The sequence below is a fragment of the Colobus angolensis genome, unplaced genomic scaffold (assembly GCF_000951035.1).
Source record: "Colobus angolensis palliatus isolate OR3802 unplaced genomic scaffold, Cang.pa_1.0 Scaffold2, whole genome shotgun sequence".
Classification (NCBI taxonomy): Eukaryota; Metazoa; Chordata; class Mammalia; order Primates; family Cercopithecidae; genus Colobus; species Colobus angolensis.
The window spans coordinates 1,883,162-1,903,312 of record NW_012115154.1 but is presented as its reverse complement, the minus strand read 5'-3'; the positions used below and the strand labels follow the sequence as shown (position 1 = coordinate 1,903,312).

General features: G+C 40.1%; 1 protein-coding gene across 1 annotated transcript in view; it reads right to left on the bottom strand.

The window, feature by feature from the left end:
- EXOC4 (exocyst complex component 4) overlaps positions 1-20,151 on the bottom strand; it is an 826,169-nt gene that overhangs the window by 144,355 nt on the left and 661,663 nt on the right. The window contains exon 13 of the mRNA XM_011941218.1: positions 5,271-5,426. Coding sequence (XP_011796608.1) covers positions 5,271-5,426 — 156 coding nt within the window. The remainder of the gene's footprint in view (positions 1-5,270; positions 5,427-20,151) is intronic.

The window sequence follows — 20,151 nt, the reverse complement described above, 5'->3', positions numbered from 1 at the left end:
CAAAAGTCTGTTTAGTAAAAGACACCATTAAGAGAGTAAAAACGGCAACCTGTACAATGGGAGAAGATCTGTTGGTAGGTTGATCTATCTATCTATCTCAAATATGTTACATCCAGATATGCAAAGAACTCTTAAAAGTCACTAAGACAGGCAAGCTAATTAAAATGGGCAGTAGATTTGAACAAATGTGTTACCAAAGAGGACATTCAAATGGCCAATAAATACGTAAGTGCGCATAAAAAAGTGTTCAAGTTCATTGTTCAAGAGATAAATGCATATTAAATGACAAAGAGATACCCTTACAAACCTACTGGGCTGGCTAAAATAAAAAATTAAGTGCTGGTGAGATATGGGGCAACTAGAACTCTCATACAACACTATAAGGGAAGCCGAGGTGGGCAGATAACAAGGTCAAGAGTTCGAGACGAGCCTGGCCAATACGGTGAAATCGTCTCTACTAAAAATACAAAAATCAGCTGGGCATTGTGGTGGGCGCCTGTAATCCCAGCTACTGGGGAGGCTGAGGCAGGAGAATCTCTTGAAACCAGAAGGCGGCGGTTGCAGTGGGCTGAGATTGCACCACTGCACTCCAGCCTAGGCGAAGGGCGAAACTCTGTCTCAAAGAAAAAAAAAGTATAAACTCTTACCACCACTTTGGAAAATTATTTGGCAGTGTATACTAAAACTCAACATATGCATACTCTATTACCCAGAACTTCTACTCCTAGGATATACCCAACCAAAATGCATATATATGGTTATCAAAAACCCCCAGGATATTCATAACAGCACTATTTGAAATAGTTCCAAGTGGCCATCAGAATGATGTATGTATGAATACACAATCACATGTACATACATACACACACATAGACACACACACGTATAAATTGTTTAAAAACCTTGTTGTAGTAACATAATGAAATACAATATAGACTATGGAGTAATGAGAACCTATATACAACAATATGGATGAATCTTGCTCACATAATGTGGAACATAAGAAGGCAGGCATAAAAATAAAAATGTATATAATTGCATGATTCCACTTATATAAGGTCCAAAAATAGATTAAACTAGTCTAGTAGTTACGAGTCAGCTAGGGTAACTTTTCAAGAGGCAGGCAGTAACTAGAAGGAAGGAGGACAAGAAGGCCTTTTGTTGTTATGTTCTATTTCTTATTGCTAATATTCTGTTTCTTGATCTGCGTATTGGTTTCAAAAGAGAAAAGTGTAAAAATTGGCACAGTTGTGACTTTGATATGTGCACCTTCTCACATATTTATTATACTTCATTAAATGTATGTATGTATAATAAATAGATATCCAATAAAAAGCAAACTACAGGTAATGCAAGAAGAGATGAAAACTCTAAGATAAAGAATCAAGAGGAAATGTTAGAAATAAAAAACACTGTAACAAAAATGAAGATGCCTCCAATGGGCTCAGCAATAGATTGGATATGGCCAAGGAAAGAACTGGAGACACTGAAGAAATGTCAATAGAAACTTTCAAAACTGAGCCAGAAAGAGGAAAGAAGAACAAAACAACAGAATATCTAAGAACTCTGAGACAGTTAAAAAACATATGATCCAAGAACTATAAGACAGTTTAAAAAGGTATAACATATGCATAATGGGAATATTAGAAGGAGAAGAAAGAGAAAAAGGAACAGAAGAAATATTTGAAGCAAGAGTAACTGAAAATTACCCCAAATCAATTGGAGATAACAAATCACAGATCCAGGAAGCTCAGAAAGCACCAAGCAGGATACACACCATAAATTCTACACTTTGGCATACCATATTCAAAGTACACAAAATCAAAGACAAAAAAAAATCTTTAAAGAAATCAGAGGAGGAAATATCATATAGAGGAACAAGGGTAAGAATTATAACAGATTTCTCTTCAGAAATCATGCAGGCAAGAAGAGAGTGGAGTGAAATATTCATTTGTTAAAAGAAAAAACAACAACAATCAATTGTGGTACTTAATTTTATATGTCAACTGGACTGGGCTAAGAGATGCTCAGATAACTGGTATAACATTTCTGGTTACACCAGTGTCTGTGAGGGTGTTTCTAGAAGAGATTAGCATTTTAATCAGTAGACTTAGTAAAGAAGATCCTCCCCCACCAACATGGATGGGTATCATCCAATCCACTGAGGGCCTGAATAGAACAGAAAGGTGGAGATGGGTGAAGTCCTTCTCTGCATGCTAGAGCAGGACATCCATTTTCTCTTGTCCTCATACACTGAAGCTCCTGGTTCTCAGGCCTTCAGACTCCATGACTTACACTAGCCCCACCCTCCACCCCTGTTCTCAGGTCTTTGGACTTGGAATAAATTACACCACTGACTTTACTTGTTCTCCAGCTTGCAAATGGTGGATGGTGGAACTTCTTGGTCTCATAATTTAATGAGCTAATTCCTATAATCAGTCAATCAATCTATCTGTCTATCCATCCCTCCATCCTATTAGGTCTGCTTCTTTGCAAAACCTTGACTAATACATCAGTCTAGATCTCTGTACCCAGTGAAATTATCCTTTCAGTGAAGAAAAAATAAACACTTCCTCAGACAAATAAGAACTGAAGGAATTTGCTGCCAGTAGATCTGTCTTGCAAGAAATGTCACAAGAAGTTCTTCAGAGAGAAGAAAATTGATACAGATCAGAAACCTGGATCTACACTGAGAAAGGAAGAGCATTAGGGAAGGAATAAACAAAGGTAAAAATAAACCTTTCCTAATTCTTACTTGTAGTGTATAGTGTAGTGTGTAGTGGTACAGTGTTATTGAAAGCAGACTTGGATTAGTTAAAATGTATACTACGAATGCAAGGAGTAAAAAAAGAAGTATAACTAATATGGTAAAAGACAAGAAAAATGGGATCATACAAAATAATTAAAACAAGAGAAGACAGAAAAGCACAATTCACAGAAAAATATGTTGGACTTAATTAAAAGTTCTCCTCTGCAAAAGATGTCATGAAGAGAATGAAAAGGCAAACCACAGGCTGCGAGAAAATCTTTGCAAAATACTTATCAGATAAAGGACTGCTACCCAAAATATACAAATAACTCTTAAAACTGGACAAGAATATTCATAACCCAATTAAAAAGTAGGCAAAAGATCTGAATGAACACTTCACCAAAGATATACAGACAGCAAATAGCATATGAAAAGATGTTCAACATCACATGTCATTAGGAAATTGCTAATTAATACAATGAGATATCACTAGACATTCATAAGAATGGCTAAAATCCAAAACACTGACAGCATCAAATGTTGGCAAGGATGTGGAGAAACAGGAGCTTTTGTTCCTTGCTGTTAGGAATGTCAAATGATACAACCACTTCGGAATACATTTTGGCAGTTTCTTATAGAACTAAACATACTTTACCCTTATGATCCAGCAATCACATTTTTTGGTATTTACTCCAATGAGTTAAAAACTTGCATCCACATATAAACCAGTACACAAATTATTTACAGCAACTTTGTTCATAATTGCCAAAACTTGAAAGCAACTAAGATATCCTTCAATAGATGAGTGAATAAAGTAGTATATCTATGAAATGGAACATAATTCAGAGATAAAAAGAAATGAGCAATAATACCACAAAAAAACATGGAGGAAACTTAAATGCATATTGCTAAGCAAAAGAAGTCATTCTCAAGAGGAAACATGCTGTATGATTTCAATTGTATAACGTTCTGCAAAAGACGAAACTATGGAGGTAATAAAAAGATCAGAGGTTGCCGGGACTCAGGGTGTCGAGGGAGGGAGGGATGAATAGGAGAACACAGGAAGTTTTTAGGGTAGCAAAATTATTATTCTGCATGATACTATAATGGTGGATGTATTCCTTATACATGTGTCAAAACACATATATTTAGAATATGATGAGTGATCCTTAATGTAAACTACAGACTTTAGTCATTAATATTATATCAGTATTAGCTCATCAATTATAACAAATATATCACATGAACGCAAGATGTTAAAAACAGAGGAAATGGTTGGTGGAAGTGTAAGGGGATCTATGGCAACTCCGTGCTTTTTGTCCAAGTTTTTCTGTAAACCTAAAATTGCTCCTTCAAAAAATGAAGGTGGTGAGAGATAGAGTTTTCTTATATAATTAACTAGCTAACAAGTTTCTTTCAGATACTGTGAAAAATAAGGAAGAAAAACATAAACAGGAAGAATTTAGGTTAAATTAACACATGCACTTTTGAGTGTCATGGTTTTGAGAAACTTTAACATGACGCTATAGAAAATTTTCATATTAAAAAGTTGGTAAAAATATGACACTATAGTGTATGATTATAGGTTAACTTTGTGAGCAGTAAAGATTTGTCTACAGTTGCACAGTTTGAGAGAGAGAGAGAGACAAGAACACAGTTCTGTGATGAATTAAAACATGGGCCATTACTCCTTTTATTCCTCTTCTAGTCTTTGTTTCTTTAAAATGCTTTTATTTTATTTTTACCACTTACTCAATTCACTTAGGCAAAAGAAAATAATATTAAACCTAACTTTGATGTGACAAAGTATTACCACCATTGTTTTTCTACTTTACACAGCTCTAAAGTGACAGAGGTGAAAATGTTGCACTGTGGCAAGCCAGCCATATGGAAATGAGTAGCTTCATCAAATGAGGCCACATTTTCATGGCTAAGTAAATAATTTAAATTGAACAAAGGCAAATGTTGAGTGATAAAGTTAAAAGAAAGACTCTACTTTTGTTAAAACACAGAAAACAATCACAGATGACACAAAGTACGTGAACACACACACAGGAAGCACATTTGTGCTTTCCAGAAAGCTCAACAAACAGTTCTATGGACTGAAGAACATGTTAAGAACAATCATAACATATTCTGTATGGACAGAAATTTATCTTACTCTTATGTTTGAAAGGGTATGGCCCATATGGGGGCTATAAACAGCTTTGCTGAATGAATGAATGAATGCATTCTATTTTTCCTCTAAGAGGAAAGAAGAACCTATAAATTAAGAGATATTTTAACCCACTTTAGCAATGTTCCAAATTTGACTCGCATTAATGTTTTTCCTTCTGAAGTTTTGAGCTCAAGGCACACTTGCATGGGAAATGAGGTGAGGCAGGAGGAAAACGGATTTTACTAAGTTCAAGTAATTGCGTTTGATTTTTAGAACTGGCCAAAATCTCATGTAAGAAAAGATTGGTTAAACAGATGTGCTTCCTCCCCATGTTTAGTACAACTTAGAAAATGGACCCTTTACCTTATGAAATCTTCTTCCTCCTCTCTTTTTGGCCTCAGCTGTTTGGGTTGAGCCATATTCATCCAGTTTGGTAGAGATTTCAAGAGTCTGCTGATATCATCATCTTTTGCCCAGGATGCACTGATAACAAGTTTTTCTTCTGACTGGACAATACCCCTAAACACAGCCAATAGAAAAGAGACACTGTAGCATGATGCCTGGTATTCAGTTAGCATTTCCATCTACCTTTGCTGCAAAAAAGAGATCACACTCATCTCTCTTTTGAACATAATCCATTATCTAAGTTGGAGTCCGTGATACCCATTAATAGGTCACATTACTGGGAAACAGCATTTCCAGATTTCACTCTTAGTTTCTTAGTTCTTGAGCAATTGTGACAGTTGAAAACACTAACTAGGTCCTCTTACTGTATTTGATCCCTTAGGATAAATAAAAGTGTATGGTATGTTTTGGGGGAATCTTTTAAGAAAAAGTGGGATCTTTGAATAAAAAGTGGGATAACCATGTTAAACAATGCTATTAAGTGACAACATAACTAGTACCTGAAAGGTGACAGAAGTGTTACAAAAGGTTGTACTCTGACTTCTTGGTTTAAATTATCAATTAGTTCTAGTTGAGGGTATTGTTTGAATTATGGACACCCCTCTCTTCACAGCCAATCTACCATCATCAAGAAACCCTGAACCCCAGGTGTCAGGCAGAAAAAGCCTTTGATTGCTGCCATCTCCAGCGGGCTTTGACTAGTGACCGAGAGCTGACAGGCTTCAAGTCTTTCAGTAGGGCCCAGGGGTTAGCTATTAACACTGCTCTTACCAGAATGTTACCTGTAAATTCATCTTAAATGTTCAAGTTCAATTTAATTAAAAAGCTTTTCTTTCTGTTCAACATTTGTCACTATAACTAATTTTAATGATCTAAATATCCTCGTCAGCAATACTAGGTGACAGAAGTGACATTTATTTACGAAAGGAGTGCCAATTAGCTGGCTCCTCCTCTGGGGCTGACCAAGACTCCAGGAGATTGTCCTCACCATAGGCAGGAATCTCTTTTGGTACTCGGGGACATTCTGCACTTCCAAATAAACAATACTTATGGCATGTATGTATGATACCTCCTTGACCCAACAGACAATTAATGTTTGTAGACAAAAGAAGGTGGAGCCTGGGCCAGACGCAGTGGCTCACATCTATGACTGCAGTAGTTTGGCAGGCTGAGGCAGGAGGACTGCTTGAGGCCAGGAGTTCAAGACTGGCCTGGGCAACATAGATTGACCCTCTCTACAATACAAAAACAAAAACAAAAAGCTGAAGCCTACAAAGCTTGATTCATGACAGATTGACTTAAGTTAACATAGTTTCGTGTTGTAGGGCAGGGGTCCCTAACCCCTGGGGCACGGACTGGTCCTGGTCCGTGGCCTGTTAAGAACTGGGCGGCACAGCAGGAGGTAAGCAGCAGGCCAGTGAGCATTACTACCTGAGCTCCCCTCCTGCCAGATCCGCGGAGGCATCAGAGTCTCATAGGAGTGCAAATTCTATTGTGAACTGCACACGTGAGGGATCTAGATCACATGCTTCTTATGAGAAACTAACTAATGTCTTACCATCTGAGGTGGAACAGTTACATCCTGAAACCATCCCATCCCCTTTTCTCCCCCCAAACCCCACCCCAGTCCCTGGTGACAAAAAGGTTGGGGACCACTGTTGTAGGGAGCAATATTACCCTGGTTCTTTTAAAATAACTAGAATAAATAAGACAGCTATTTATTCGTTCTCTTAAAGTTTTGAGCTCAAGGCACACATGCATGGGAAATTAGGTGAGGCAGGAGGAAAACAGATTCTAGAATTCTTCTAATTCACTATAAGCAAATGTTTTCTCGTAGTAACCATGGTCGGAGACACAAAAATTGGATTACAGAAACTTCTTCCCTCCAATCTCTCAAATTACTTTCTTACTGCTATCTTCTATTTCCTCTTTTGTTATTTCCTTGCATCTTTTCTGCAATATTTATGGACTAATCCAACAATTTAACTTTTACCATCTTACACTCGCACTGCTAGGTGCAATCTTATAGCATGGTACCACCTCAGAGATGAGATTCTGTTGCAGGTGTATCCTCAGTGTTCTCTGACATTCTTTATACCTGTCTCTGATCAGGCTCATCTCCCCATTTATCTTAGTAGCTATTTCTTTAAAAAACATTTGCCCTTTCTGTATCTGCTCATTGCTTATCCCCCATATCCTTCTTATCTGACAGAGAAAGGAAGGGATCTACTTACACACTTTCAAATATTTGACCTCCTATCCCCAACAGAGATATGTTCAAATCTGTTTCACCCTCTTTCATTTCCAGTAATTCCTCTATTTAGGCTCTTGGGGATCTTTTCTCCCCGATCTATCTCCCCTTTTTCCTGTATTTTTACTTTTTCCATTATATAGTCCCTAATCCTCTGTTATTTTAAAAATGAATGGATGAATGAATCTCTTCTCTGCATTCCTCTCTAACAAAGCTGCTCCCTCTCCTTCAAAGGCATTCATCAAAGGAGCAGCCTGCACTAATTGACTTCCCTGCCTCACCTCTCATTCATGAAATCTCTCTCCAAGGTCTACTTTATGATTTAACCCATCTACTGCTTTTTGAAAAATTTTTAGTTATTGTATTTTTCATTTCTAGATTTTCTATTTGCCTCTTTTACAAATCTACTGGCTTTTCCCTCCCAAACTGTCCTGTTCTTGTATCATGGAAACTGCTCTTTTCTTTATCTCCTTGAATGTTTTAGAAAACAACAATTTTTAAGTTCCTTTTACGAAGTGGCTTTATATTCTTTGGTAGTTCTTGTAGATGTCAAATGTCCTGTTTGTTGAATTTGCCTTCTTTTCTAATGATGGTGCATTTCCTCATGTGGTCTGCTGCTTTGGTCTGGAAGCTCTACTTCAGTGGGACTTATCCTCTGTAGGAATCTTGCATTTGCCCTGAATTTTCAAGATATCACTGTTAGGTAGTCTGCATTTGCCTCTTCTGGGTCCTTTGAGTTTCACTGGTTCCAAACAGGGTTTTAATTTTTTTTGCCTTTTTTTATTTTTTACTTTTGGCTTAAGGCCTTTTTTCCCTATGTAGGCAGTACAGATTGAGGTTCTTACTCACACATATCACATGAGGTGTGGAATTTTGATTTCTTTTAGGGGCTACTTTCCTACTCTAGGTTGGGTAGCTCCTTCTTAAGTCCCAAGTTTTCTTGGTTGCATTCATGAATGAACTAAGAAATATGAACGAAACAGTTATTTGCATAACTTCTGCACAGATAAAGTTCCCTCATTGCCTGGAAGATGTCAAGATGCTAGCCACTATTTGACCTCTATATGTGGTCCTGAAACCTTTGTAGCCCACTCAACTTCCACATTTGTCTGTTTCTGGCTTTTAATTCCTCTTTCATTCATGGCATCTGGAGAATTCTCTTTCATCTATTTGAGTTTGGTTACATATTTAAAATGCTTTTAAAGTTATAATTTTTTAATCCAGAATTTCTACAAGTTAAAAACAAGAAAAGGGCTTTTTAAATCTATTCGTACCAAACTTTTGACAGGAAATCAAAATCCAGTCTTAAATCAACTGCAATCAGGATTCTAGAACCATTACTCCATTGAAATTGCTCCACCAACCCATGACCACTTTTTATTTTATTCTTCGCACTCTTTGACTATTCTAAAGCATCCACCATTTTTGATTACTCTCTTCTTGAAATATTACTCTTTTGCTTTCCACATCATGTTCTTTACCTACCATCCTAACCTTTCTTAGCCAAACTGATGGCTCTTTTTCTCCATCCGTACTTCAAATGCTGTGTTCCACAGAATTCTGCATCGCCGCCACTTGGGCAGTCATCTTCTTGCCCAACTTGAACCACCTATATTCTGATGACTCTGAAATTATCATCTCTAGGGTGGCCCTCTCTTCTAAGTTTCTAGTCTGCATATCCAAAGGCTTACTGTAGAACTCTACTTGAAAGTTCCATCCACATTTCAAGTTAAAATGAGTCAAGAGGAACTCAGTTTACTAACTACTACTCTCTCTCTCCCACTGAGCATTTAATGTTCCCTATTCAAGCCATCCCGTTATTCGAGTCAGGAACGAACGCAGAGTCATCCTAATTACCCAGTCACCACATCCTGCCAATTACACCGCCTTAATATCTTAATAAATCTGTCATTTCCTGTCCAGATTCACTGCTATTAACCTATATTTTAATCCCCATCTGTTTTAACCTGGACTTGGCAATAATCTTGTAACTGGGCTTCTCGCCTGCAGCTACAAGACCATCAGTTCAACTTACCACATCAGTCAGAAGAGTCATTTTTCTAAACTACAAATCCAATCATGTTATAACCCTTCCTACAAGTCTTCAGTGACTTCTAATTCCAGGTAAGACCAAGGCTAGACTTAGCAAGCCATGAACATCTATCTTTTGAGCTTCATCTCCTGCTATTCCTTTTCTCCTCTGTGTCTGTTTACTATTCCTAGCCAACCCCTTGCCCATGCTGGTTAAACACATTACCCATAATGAGTATTCCAAAGTTTTCCAAATGGGATCTATTATTACCTGGTTCTGTGTGTCATCTCTGCCTAGAAAGCCTTTTTCTCATTCTCCTTGTTTGCCTCTACTTGTCAAGCATTGCCCCAGCTCCTCCCTTGGTACATCTGAGTCCTCTTTTTTTGTGCCTCATCACCCCTATACCAGAGGTTTTCAATCTCGACTAAACATTAGAATCACTTGGGGAAGCTATTTTAAAAACCAGATGCCCAAGCCATACCCAAGACCAAGTAAATCACAATCTCTGGGCCGTGGGACCCAGGCAACAGAAATTTTTATAGTTTCCCATGTGATTTAAATGTGCACTCAAGGGCCACAACCTTTGCATTTGCCAAACTCTATTTTAACTGGTCCTTCTACACTTTTTTGCAAGCTGGAATCCCAAACTGGATGATGAGTTCTCTGAGGGCAGAGCTGATTTCTTATTAGTTTTTGTGTCCCTAGTGCCTAGCACAATACCTGGTATATGGAAGGCATATAAGAACTGAAGTACAGATAAAAATAAGCCCTCTTCAATTTCAAAAGTCGAGATAACTTATTGCACTAAAAGCATCTTAATGGTTTCAGTTTTCTTCTCTGCACTAAACAATTTTGATGAGCTGTCATTTGGCATTTAACCAAATCACAGATCACTCTGTGCCATGCCCTTCTCCCTGCCTCTCTGGATTCAATGCAAATCAGGATAATGAATACAGGTGTGTCCCCCTCTGAAAAATTCCAGCATAAAATAGTCCTGACTCGTAAAACAAATGAACCAAGGAGAGATTATTAACAAGCCTTTCCCTTCTACATTACTTATTCCTAGGTGGCCTATTATTGGAAAGTCTCCTCAAAAACTCACTTTCTCTGTGAAGAATTTGTTGATTATGTCAGCCTACAATGATCTCTCCCTTCGGAAACAAACAAACAAAACCCCTCCTTTTACACTTATCCGTAACTTCCCAATTAGCACTCTGTCTGATACAATGGGGTGGGCAAACCATGACCTGTGGGCCAACCCTACCCATCAGCGGTCTTTGTATGTCCTGTAAGCTAACAATGGTGTTGACATTTTAAAATGGTTTTTAAAAAACTAAAAGAACAATATTTTGTGACATGTGGAAATTATATAAAATTTCAGTTTCACCATTCATATCCAGAAAGAATCTTGGCTGTATGGCTCAATTCCTCTTAGACCCACACTACGGGTCAAATTCTGTTTCACAGAGTGAGAAGCCCAAGCCCAACTCATTTTGTCAACATCTACGTCTTTGAGCCCATCCGTGCTGGCCCGTATCTGCCCTCAGGTTCAGGAAATAGTTGGATCTGTAGGTGTGAGATGGTCTTGTACATTTTGAAGGGCTAGAATTTTCCATTTTAGCATTAGCTGAACTAAAAAAATTAGGTTAGGTTGGAGGACATTAAAGGTACCCACATTATTTACTTACATGTTTTTAGAGGACTGGATTAATTCAGTAATTCAAGATTATGTTATCTCCCATATGCATCCATCCCATTTTATTAAAAAATGGTCATCCCAATGAATGAAAATGCTACTAACATACTGCCCTCAACAATATATATATTAATACATACTAGAATGAACATCAATCCCAAAAGTAATCCCAAATATTCTAATTTGAAATACTGGCATTGATCAGCAATATACAATTAACCTAAAGAAAATTTTTCACTCAAGTGGCAAGTCCACCCTGACTAATTGCATTTATTTGTTTTTGATTTTCTGATAAATCAGATCATGTGGGTTACAGAAGTCCAGGACATATCCAAATAGCCTCAAAAAAGGAGAGGTATACCTCCAACAATTATTCCATAGGAGAAGCAAGGTTAATCATCCCTACCAGAACCATAATGTACTCATTAATTCACAGCTCAATGGGCCACAGACAGAGCCATCTGTGTAACTATTTGTATCTGTTCCCAAGAGGAAGAGGAAAATAGGTGTACCTTTTGGTACAGGTGATGAGGCTGCCAGGAGAAAGGTCCACCCTCGAGATACGGCTGAGTGAATTTCATTCAGAAAACATCTGCTGGTGTCGCCTGGCTCTGATGTGTACCGCTTCCTCTCTGGAACAGTTGGGAAGGGCGAGCGTGCATGGTCCCTGGACACAGCTGGGGTGCTGAGTCTTTCATTAGGTAAACAACCAGGGGCAGGTGGGGCTAATTGGATTCAACTGTTTGGTGACAGCCACGGCATGATGTTTACTTTCCCAGACTGAATCTTTCAAGATACTTCAAAAACTAGGAGCCAAGCTCAACAAATGAACCCTGGACAAGGCTGGTCCAAATTAAAGTGCCGTCGTCCAATTTAGACTGTGAATAACTGGACCTCCAGCAGACGAAACCGCAGTGAAATGTCCAGCAGCACAAGTGATAATGATAATTAGGGATGCAAAGACAATAGTATTGTGCTGCCAAATAAAACAAAACGAACACAAAACCAAAACCAAAAAGGCAGTTAAGATGGAGCAGGATACATAGGAAAAGAGGAGAGGAACATCAGAACATCTTTGACACCATACTCAATGCTGGTCAGAGAGCTTTATGATAGTGTATATGTCTACCTGAGAATGACAACTTCTGATAACTCTGGAGAAGGCCCATGGAAAACAGAAACCATCCAAGGGGACCTAGGGAAAAAAGCTTTGGAATGACAGTTTACAGAAGGTAACTCTTGGGGATAATTTAATAACAACCTTTAAACAGACAAGTTCTCATATGAAGGCTCATAACTGTTTGACACTTAAAAGATCGAGAAGAAAAAAATTATACTGTAACACAGGTAGTGGACCAAGAATTCATATAAAATCTGTATCAAGTGGGCGCAGTGGTTCACGCCCGTAATTCCAGCACTTTGGGAGGCCGAGATGGGTGGATTACCTGAGGTCAGGAGTTTGAGACCAGCCTGGCCAACGTGGTGAAACCCTGTCTCTACTAAAAATACAAAATTAGCTGGGTATGGTGGCACTGTGATCCCAGTTACTTGGGAGGCAGAGGCAGGAAAATTGCTTGAACCTGGGGGGTAGAGGTTGCAGAGAGCCAAGATCACGCCATTGCATTCCAGCCAGGGCAACATGAGCAAAATTCCTCAAAAAAAGAACTGTCTCAACCGTCAATGTTCAGATTTTTCTCATAATAAAGCAAATTTAAATATAGTCTGTGTTTGAATATCATTAAGATCTTTATAAGCAGATCTCAGATCAGATAACTCCCTATTTAAACCTTGCATGTCTTCCCATTTAACTGAGAATAAAATTCAAATTCTCTAGCCTCAAGATCCTTTATCAATGGTTCTTAATCCTGACTGCACATGAAAACACCTGGGAAGCATTTTAAAAATACATCAATTCACAGTCTGAAGTGGGGCTCAGTCTGGGTATGTTTTCATCTCCCACGTGATTCTCATGTGCAGCCAGAAATGACCCAAATGATCCAACCCCTGTACCTGTCTAATGTCACTCAGTATTCATTCTCTTTGCTCACTAACCTGAATTCAAGCTAGTTTCCATCTTTGGACTTGCTCCTTTCTCCACCTGGAGTTTTCTTCCCCACATTTCCACGTGGCTCCTTCTCATCCTTCAGAACTGAGCTCAAACACTGTATCCTCCACGACAGCTTCCCTGACCCTACTCCTCACCTGAACCTCTTGTTTATTTAATCACATCATCCTTATTAATGAGAAATTTATTATTTATTTCCACTTGATTATTATCTAGCTCCCTCCATTACGGTGTAAAATCCATGAAAGCAAGGACCTTACCTAGTCAATTCACTTCTCCACCTTTAGCCCTAGAATAATGCTGGCTCCTAGAAGTGCTCAATGAATGATTTTTGAATGACTAACAGATTGAAGCAATGAATGATACAACTGAAGCATCAAACACCGGGAAAATAACAAACGACCTAAAAATATCTTTCTGAACCACACACCGCATGTTCTCACTCATGAGTGGGAGTTGAACAATGAGAACACATGGACACAGACACAGGGAGGGGAACTTCACACACTGAGGCCTGTTGTGGGCTGGGAGACTAGGGGAGAGATAGCGTTAGGAGAAACACCTAATGTAGATGACAGGATGATGAGTGCAGTAAACCACCGTGGCACCGTGGTATACATTGTATATCGATGTAACAAATTTCCACGTTCTGCACCTGTAGCCCAGAACTTAAAGTATAATAATAATAAAATTAAAAAAACTTTCTTGTCCTGTCTTATTATTGAATATCAACAATATCATCAATGAATTTAAAAGTAAATAATACAAAACAGCACCAAATGCAGCAACAATAAATAATCATATTGGCTGACAATTTAGCCTTTACCATGAGCTGTGCATTCTTCTGAGCATTTGGCATACATTCACTTTTAATCCCCACAACCACCCTGTGTGGCAGGTACTAACATTACTTCCACTCTATAGGTGAAATACAGAGGCACAGAAGGTTGGGAACTTGATGGTGGTCAGTCAACTAGCAAGGTAGAACCTGAAATGAACCAGACCCGCTGTTCTGCAGTCTGTTTTCTTAGTTATTACACTGTCTCTCTAAAGCATTGGACGCATTTTTCAGGTTTCCTATCTCCTCTTTAATTCCATTGCCTCTCCTTTGGGCTGAAGACTGAGATATAGCTGGTGCTTTTCACGCACACACTACCACTTCATGCTCTGCGGCCTTTGCCACGTTATTAACTTTTCTGAACCTCTGTTTCCTCATCTGAAAGGCAGAGAGAATCTAATTTAACAGAATTGTTGCAACTGACCAGATGAGCTATGACTATAAAGTCCCTTGCACAGAGACTATGTATTAATACTTTATTATTTATTTTCATTCCAGTCTAGGTCCTTGTTACTTTATGTCAAGGTCACTGCAACAGACTCCTATCTGATTATGGTAGAGTGACTCGGGTAGGAGAAATGAGGACTGGCTGCTTGCTAGAGAACTTGTACGGCAACTGGTTAGGTGGGCAGCATCTGTATTTGGCCAGAAGGGCAGCTGATATGTACTGGAAAGGATGAGTGAAGGGATTCACTTGATCAAAAACCAAGAGTGCAAGGCCTATACAGAGACACCATGCAAGATATTGCAGACAGGTGTGTAGAAAATAACATAATAACTTACTTCTGGAAACTAAGAGTTCATAAGGGTTCAGACCAGTGATTTCTTGATTTCTCTCTCTCTCTTTTTTGTTTTTGACCAAGTCTCACTCTGTCGCCCAGGCTAGAGTACAGTGGCATGATCTCGGCTCGGCTCACTGTAACCTCTGCCTCCTAGGTTCAAGTGATTCTCCTGCCTCAGACTCCTGAGTAGCTGGGATTACAGGCACCCACCACCATGCCCGACTAATTTTTGCATTTTTAGTAGAGACAGTGTTTCACCATGTTGGCCAGGCTGGTCTCGAACCCCTGACCTCAGGTGATCTACCCACCTCGGCCTCCCAATGTGCTGAGGTTACAGGCATGAGCCACCGTGCCTGGCCCAGAACAGTGATTTCTAACCAGTAACACATGAGAATCACTTTGAGGATATTTTTAAACTAAACTTGCCCAGGTCCAACTCTCAGTGGGCCTAGTATGGAGAACCCAGGATGTGTGTTTTGAAATTTCCCTAAATAACTCTGTGTGAAGCTACAATTGAAAAACAATGTTTTTTTTTTTTTTTTTAAAGAAAAACAGTTAAACCAATAACTAATGAAATAATATATTTTAAAAGTCTAAATTACAACACAATGGAATAAATGCCAGTATAAAGTTTTGCATAATAAATTATAGGTGCACATAGTAAAAGCATATTTGCTGAATGCCCTCTATGAAACAGACACTGTATATAGGTTATAATGTGTTTGTACCTATTTAATGTTTAATATAAATGAATATATATACCAGTGTTAGGAGACAACATAGCTTTGAGAGACAGGTCACAGGCTGGAGCTTGCAGAGGGTTTCCCTGGTGTATGCCCTTGGCTGTTCTGAGGTTCGAAGTTAAGTTAGATGGCAAAAGCTCCAAGGCCAGCTCAAGGAGAGTCTCATTCCTATAGGACCCTGGCGTCTGGCTACACAGGAAACCTGAAGGGCTTCAGAAGCAACCAGAGCCCCTAGTGTCTAGTCTCTGCTATTGAGCACAGTGGGGCCAGTGAGATGGTAAAACACCACTTTGATCATGTCATCCTCCTTACCAACACCTATGTGTCAGGCCTCTGAGCCCAAGCTAAGCCATTGCATCCCCTGTGACCTGCATGTATACGCCCAGATGGCCTGAAGTAACTGAAGAATCACAAAAGAAGTGAAAATGGCCTTCCTACCTTAACTGATGACATTCCACCACAAAAGAAGTGAAAATGCCGGTCCTTGCCTTAAGTGATGACATTACCTTGTGAAACTCCTTTTCCTGGCTCATCCTGGCTCAAAAAAGTTCCCACACTGAGCACCTTGTGACTCCCCACTCCTGTCCGCCAGAGAACAACCCCTCTTTGACTGTAATTTTCCTTTACCTACCCAAATCCTATAAAACGGCCCCATCCCCATCTCCCTTCACTGACTCTTTTTGGACTCAGCGCGCCTGCACCCAGGTGATTAAAGAACTTTACTGCTCACACAAAGCCTGTTTGGTGGTCTCTTCACACGGACGCGCATGACACTACGATAGTACTCTTTTACCTAATACAGGACATTAAAAAAAATCCCCTTTCCTGCCCATTTCTACCCAAGCACACTGTCCACCCTAGTCACTGTGATTTCTCAGCCTTTCTCCCACGCACCACGGTCATCCATCCTGCTCCACCGCTTGCTCGTCCTGTTCAGTCTGGCAGAAATTTCCTCATTCATTTAGTGAGCACACTAAGGGTCAACAAGGTACCTAGCCCAGTGCCAGCTCTGATGTCTGCCATCAGCCACTGCAGGTTTCTCCTCCTCACTCTTTCTTCATGTCCAGCATGAGTTCTAGCTCCTCTCTGAAGTGGTGAAAGGGGTGAACATGCTTGTGTCTTAAATCAACTCAAACCAACTGAGCCTCTAACACTAGGGAAGAGGTTTTATTGGTATTCTCTGCCAGGCCCAACACAAGGCAGAAAGCCCCGTTATCCCCCACCTCCAAGGAAAAACAATGATTAATGAACTGATGCTAAATTGGGACAGAGAGAAACTTCCGAAAACTGTGATTTCCAATCTTTACATTATTATTTTGGGACACATGAGCTGCTGGTTGGATCTCAGGACAGAGGACGGGCAAGGGGAGGGAAGCACTCTGCTTAGACGTAGGCGACTCATAGGCCAAGTGCCTGATGGCTAATGTCGAGCAGTACAGAATTCACAGCTGAGTTTCCCTTTAAGCCCCAAGGGGTGTGGATAAGTAGGGAAAAGACTTCTAGCCCTCATTTCCCTTTTTAGGAAAGCCCTCTTAATCCAAAGCACGTAACCTGACATCATTACCTGCGGCACAGTCTTTCTCTCCAGAATGAGGTGCTCATAGAAAGGTGGTATGTTTTTCACCTTTCCTCAGATCGCTAAGCTCCCAGGAGCTGCCCCGGTTCTCATGGGAAGCTTGGAAGACAAGCCAACCCTCAGCAGAGGGCATTGTGAGCTTCTGGATTTTATGATTTCTCTGAAGGATATCTGCTGAGGATCACATGGGAGAAAATCAGACTGCAATGTCTTCCTGCTCCCTTCCTCCTTCCCCAGTGTTATACCATTTTGGATCATTTGAATTGTATATGGCTTTCTATTTAAGTCAGTCATTTGCTGGCAGCAAAACTAGAACATTTCCTGTTTTTCCCCTCACTGTAATCAGGATTTGGCCATCCAAATTAGGACTGCCCTAATTACTCCTCAGCAGGTGCCAATCTGGGGGAGGGCAATAAATAGGAAAAGAGGAAGTAAGGATACTTTGCATCTTCAGAGTCATATAATAAGAAAACACTGTCTCCAGAAACCTGAATATGCTGATTAACCAGCAGGCAACAGCACCGTGGGGGCATGTGTTGCGCCTTTGAGTGTGCATTGTTGTATAACAACTAGAAAGATGATTTTCTATTTATTCCCTTTCAAAGCCTCACAGAGTACTTTTCCCAATCCTGAGAAAAATTTAACATAGGTCCATCATTCAGCAACTATGGTAGATCCCTCCCAGATACTCCCCTGTGATGTGACGGTGGGCAGCAACAGGTGGCCACCATTGCAGAGACTATGGGTAGGAGAGATGCCACAGCAGTAGAGTTTCTTACGGGAAGGAATCAAAATGCTCCTGATGACCAGAGTATGTCAAAAACCAAAAGCAATGGCCATGTTCCAGAAGTAGTAGTCCAAGGGAGACAGAGTTCTGCTGTTTGGACAAAGCAGTAAAATACGAAAGACAGAGAAATAACTCAATTCCTGTAGAACAGACAGACAGCATGGGCAAAACTATCCATGTTCCCACCTAAACCAATCACTCCAGTTGCGCACCCCTCCTCCACCCTTACTTCCCTGGCCAAAAACATAATTTCAGGGATTTTCTCCTTTCTCTCTTACATCACCAAATTTCCCTTCTTCCCAAGTCCATTCCTTCAAATACAAATATGTACTTATTTCTTCTATTTAAAAAACACATAAAACAAAAGAACCTTCCTGTGACCTCACTTCTCCAGCCACTATGCCATTTCTCCATACCCCTTTGCAGCAAAACTCAGTGTGAAAGTTTTGCCTCTATTTACCCTTCCTCTACTCTTAGTTTGTTTAAGGCCATGCCTGTCCAGTTTTCATCCCTGCTACTCCACAAAAACATTCACATTTATCACTCAGTCCATGCTGAGCTCTAATGCTGGCAACACTACAACACTACATTTTCTAGATTTTCCTCCTCCTTCACTGGCTGCTGCTTGTCAATGTCCTTTGATGATTTCTCCTCATCTTGCAAAATTCATAAAGTCCACGGTCCTCTTCTTTGCCTCATGAAGTCCATGGTCCTCTTCTTTGCCATGAGTATACTCCCTCCTGTGAAGATTTCATCTAGTCCCATAGTTTTAAATTCCATTTAGCTATACTATTTATATGTCGATGGCTGCCAAATATCTATCTCCAGGCCAGACCTCTCCTATTTTGATGCATATGTCCAACTCCGTCCCCCACGTGGCTAAGAGACACTCGAAATTTAAGCCCTGATCGGCTTGCCCAGACCTGCAGCATCCTCCATCCCAATAGCTGGCAACTCCATGCATCTTTTTACTGCTCAAATATAAAACCCTGAGAGTTATTTTTGACACCTTTCTTTAACTCACACCCTATCTTCAATCTGGCAGGGAATTCAGCTGGCTGGTTCTTCAAATACATTCAGAGTTCACTCAGTTCCCTCCATCTCTGCTGCTACCAACAGTGCAAAGAGTCTTCATTTCTCACCTGGGTTACCACTCCAGCCTTTAGTTGGTCTCATTGCTTCCATCTTTGTCTCCCTAAAGCCTATTTTCAATACTTAAATTTTAAAGCACATGTAAGATCATGCTGCTCCTATGCACAATCCTTGTAACGGCTTCCCATTTCACTCACAGTAGAACTCAGCATCCCTAGAGTGGCCTACCAGGCCCTCCATTCCCCCTTGGTGACCCTCCAACATCCTTCCTCCTCTTGTTCACTTTACTCCAACCATGCTGGCCTCCCTGCTGTTCCTTAAAAGTGTCCCGGAGAGCCCTGCCTCCTGGCCTTTGCCCTGTGCCAGTGCACTCTTCCCAGATGGCTGGTCAAACTCTTTCAATCCCTTGGAGCCTTTCCTCTAAGCTCAATGCAACAGAACCTCTCTGGGGCATCCTATTTAAAACTACAACCTGCTCCTCCCACACTCCTGAGTCTATCTACTTTACACCATTTCTTTTTTCCACAGTACTTACTATCTTCGAAAATTCTTTTTTTGTTTTGTTTTGTTTTTTGAGACAGAGGCTCACTCTGTCACCAGGCTGGAGTGCAGTGGCGCAATCTCGGTTCACTGCAACCTCCATCTCCCAGGTTCAAGCGATTCTCCTGCCTCAGCCTCCTGAATAGTTGGGACTACAGGTGTGTGTCACCATGCCCAGCTAATTTTTTTGCATTTTTAGTAGAGATGGGGTTTCACCATGTTGGCCAAGATGGTCTCAATCTCTTGACCTCGTGATCCGCCCACCTCGGCCTCCCAAAGTTCTGGAATTACAGGCATGAGCCACTGCGCCTGGCCCTAAAATTCTTCATGTTTATGTTTTACATTCATTTATTGTCTATCTCCCCTCTCCCATCCACAACAGAACATAAACTCCATGAAAGCAGATATTTAATCTGTTTAGTTCACCGTTATATCTA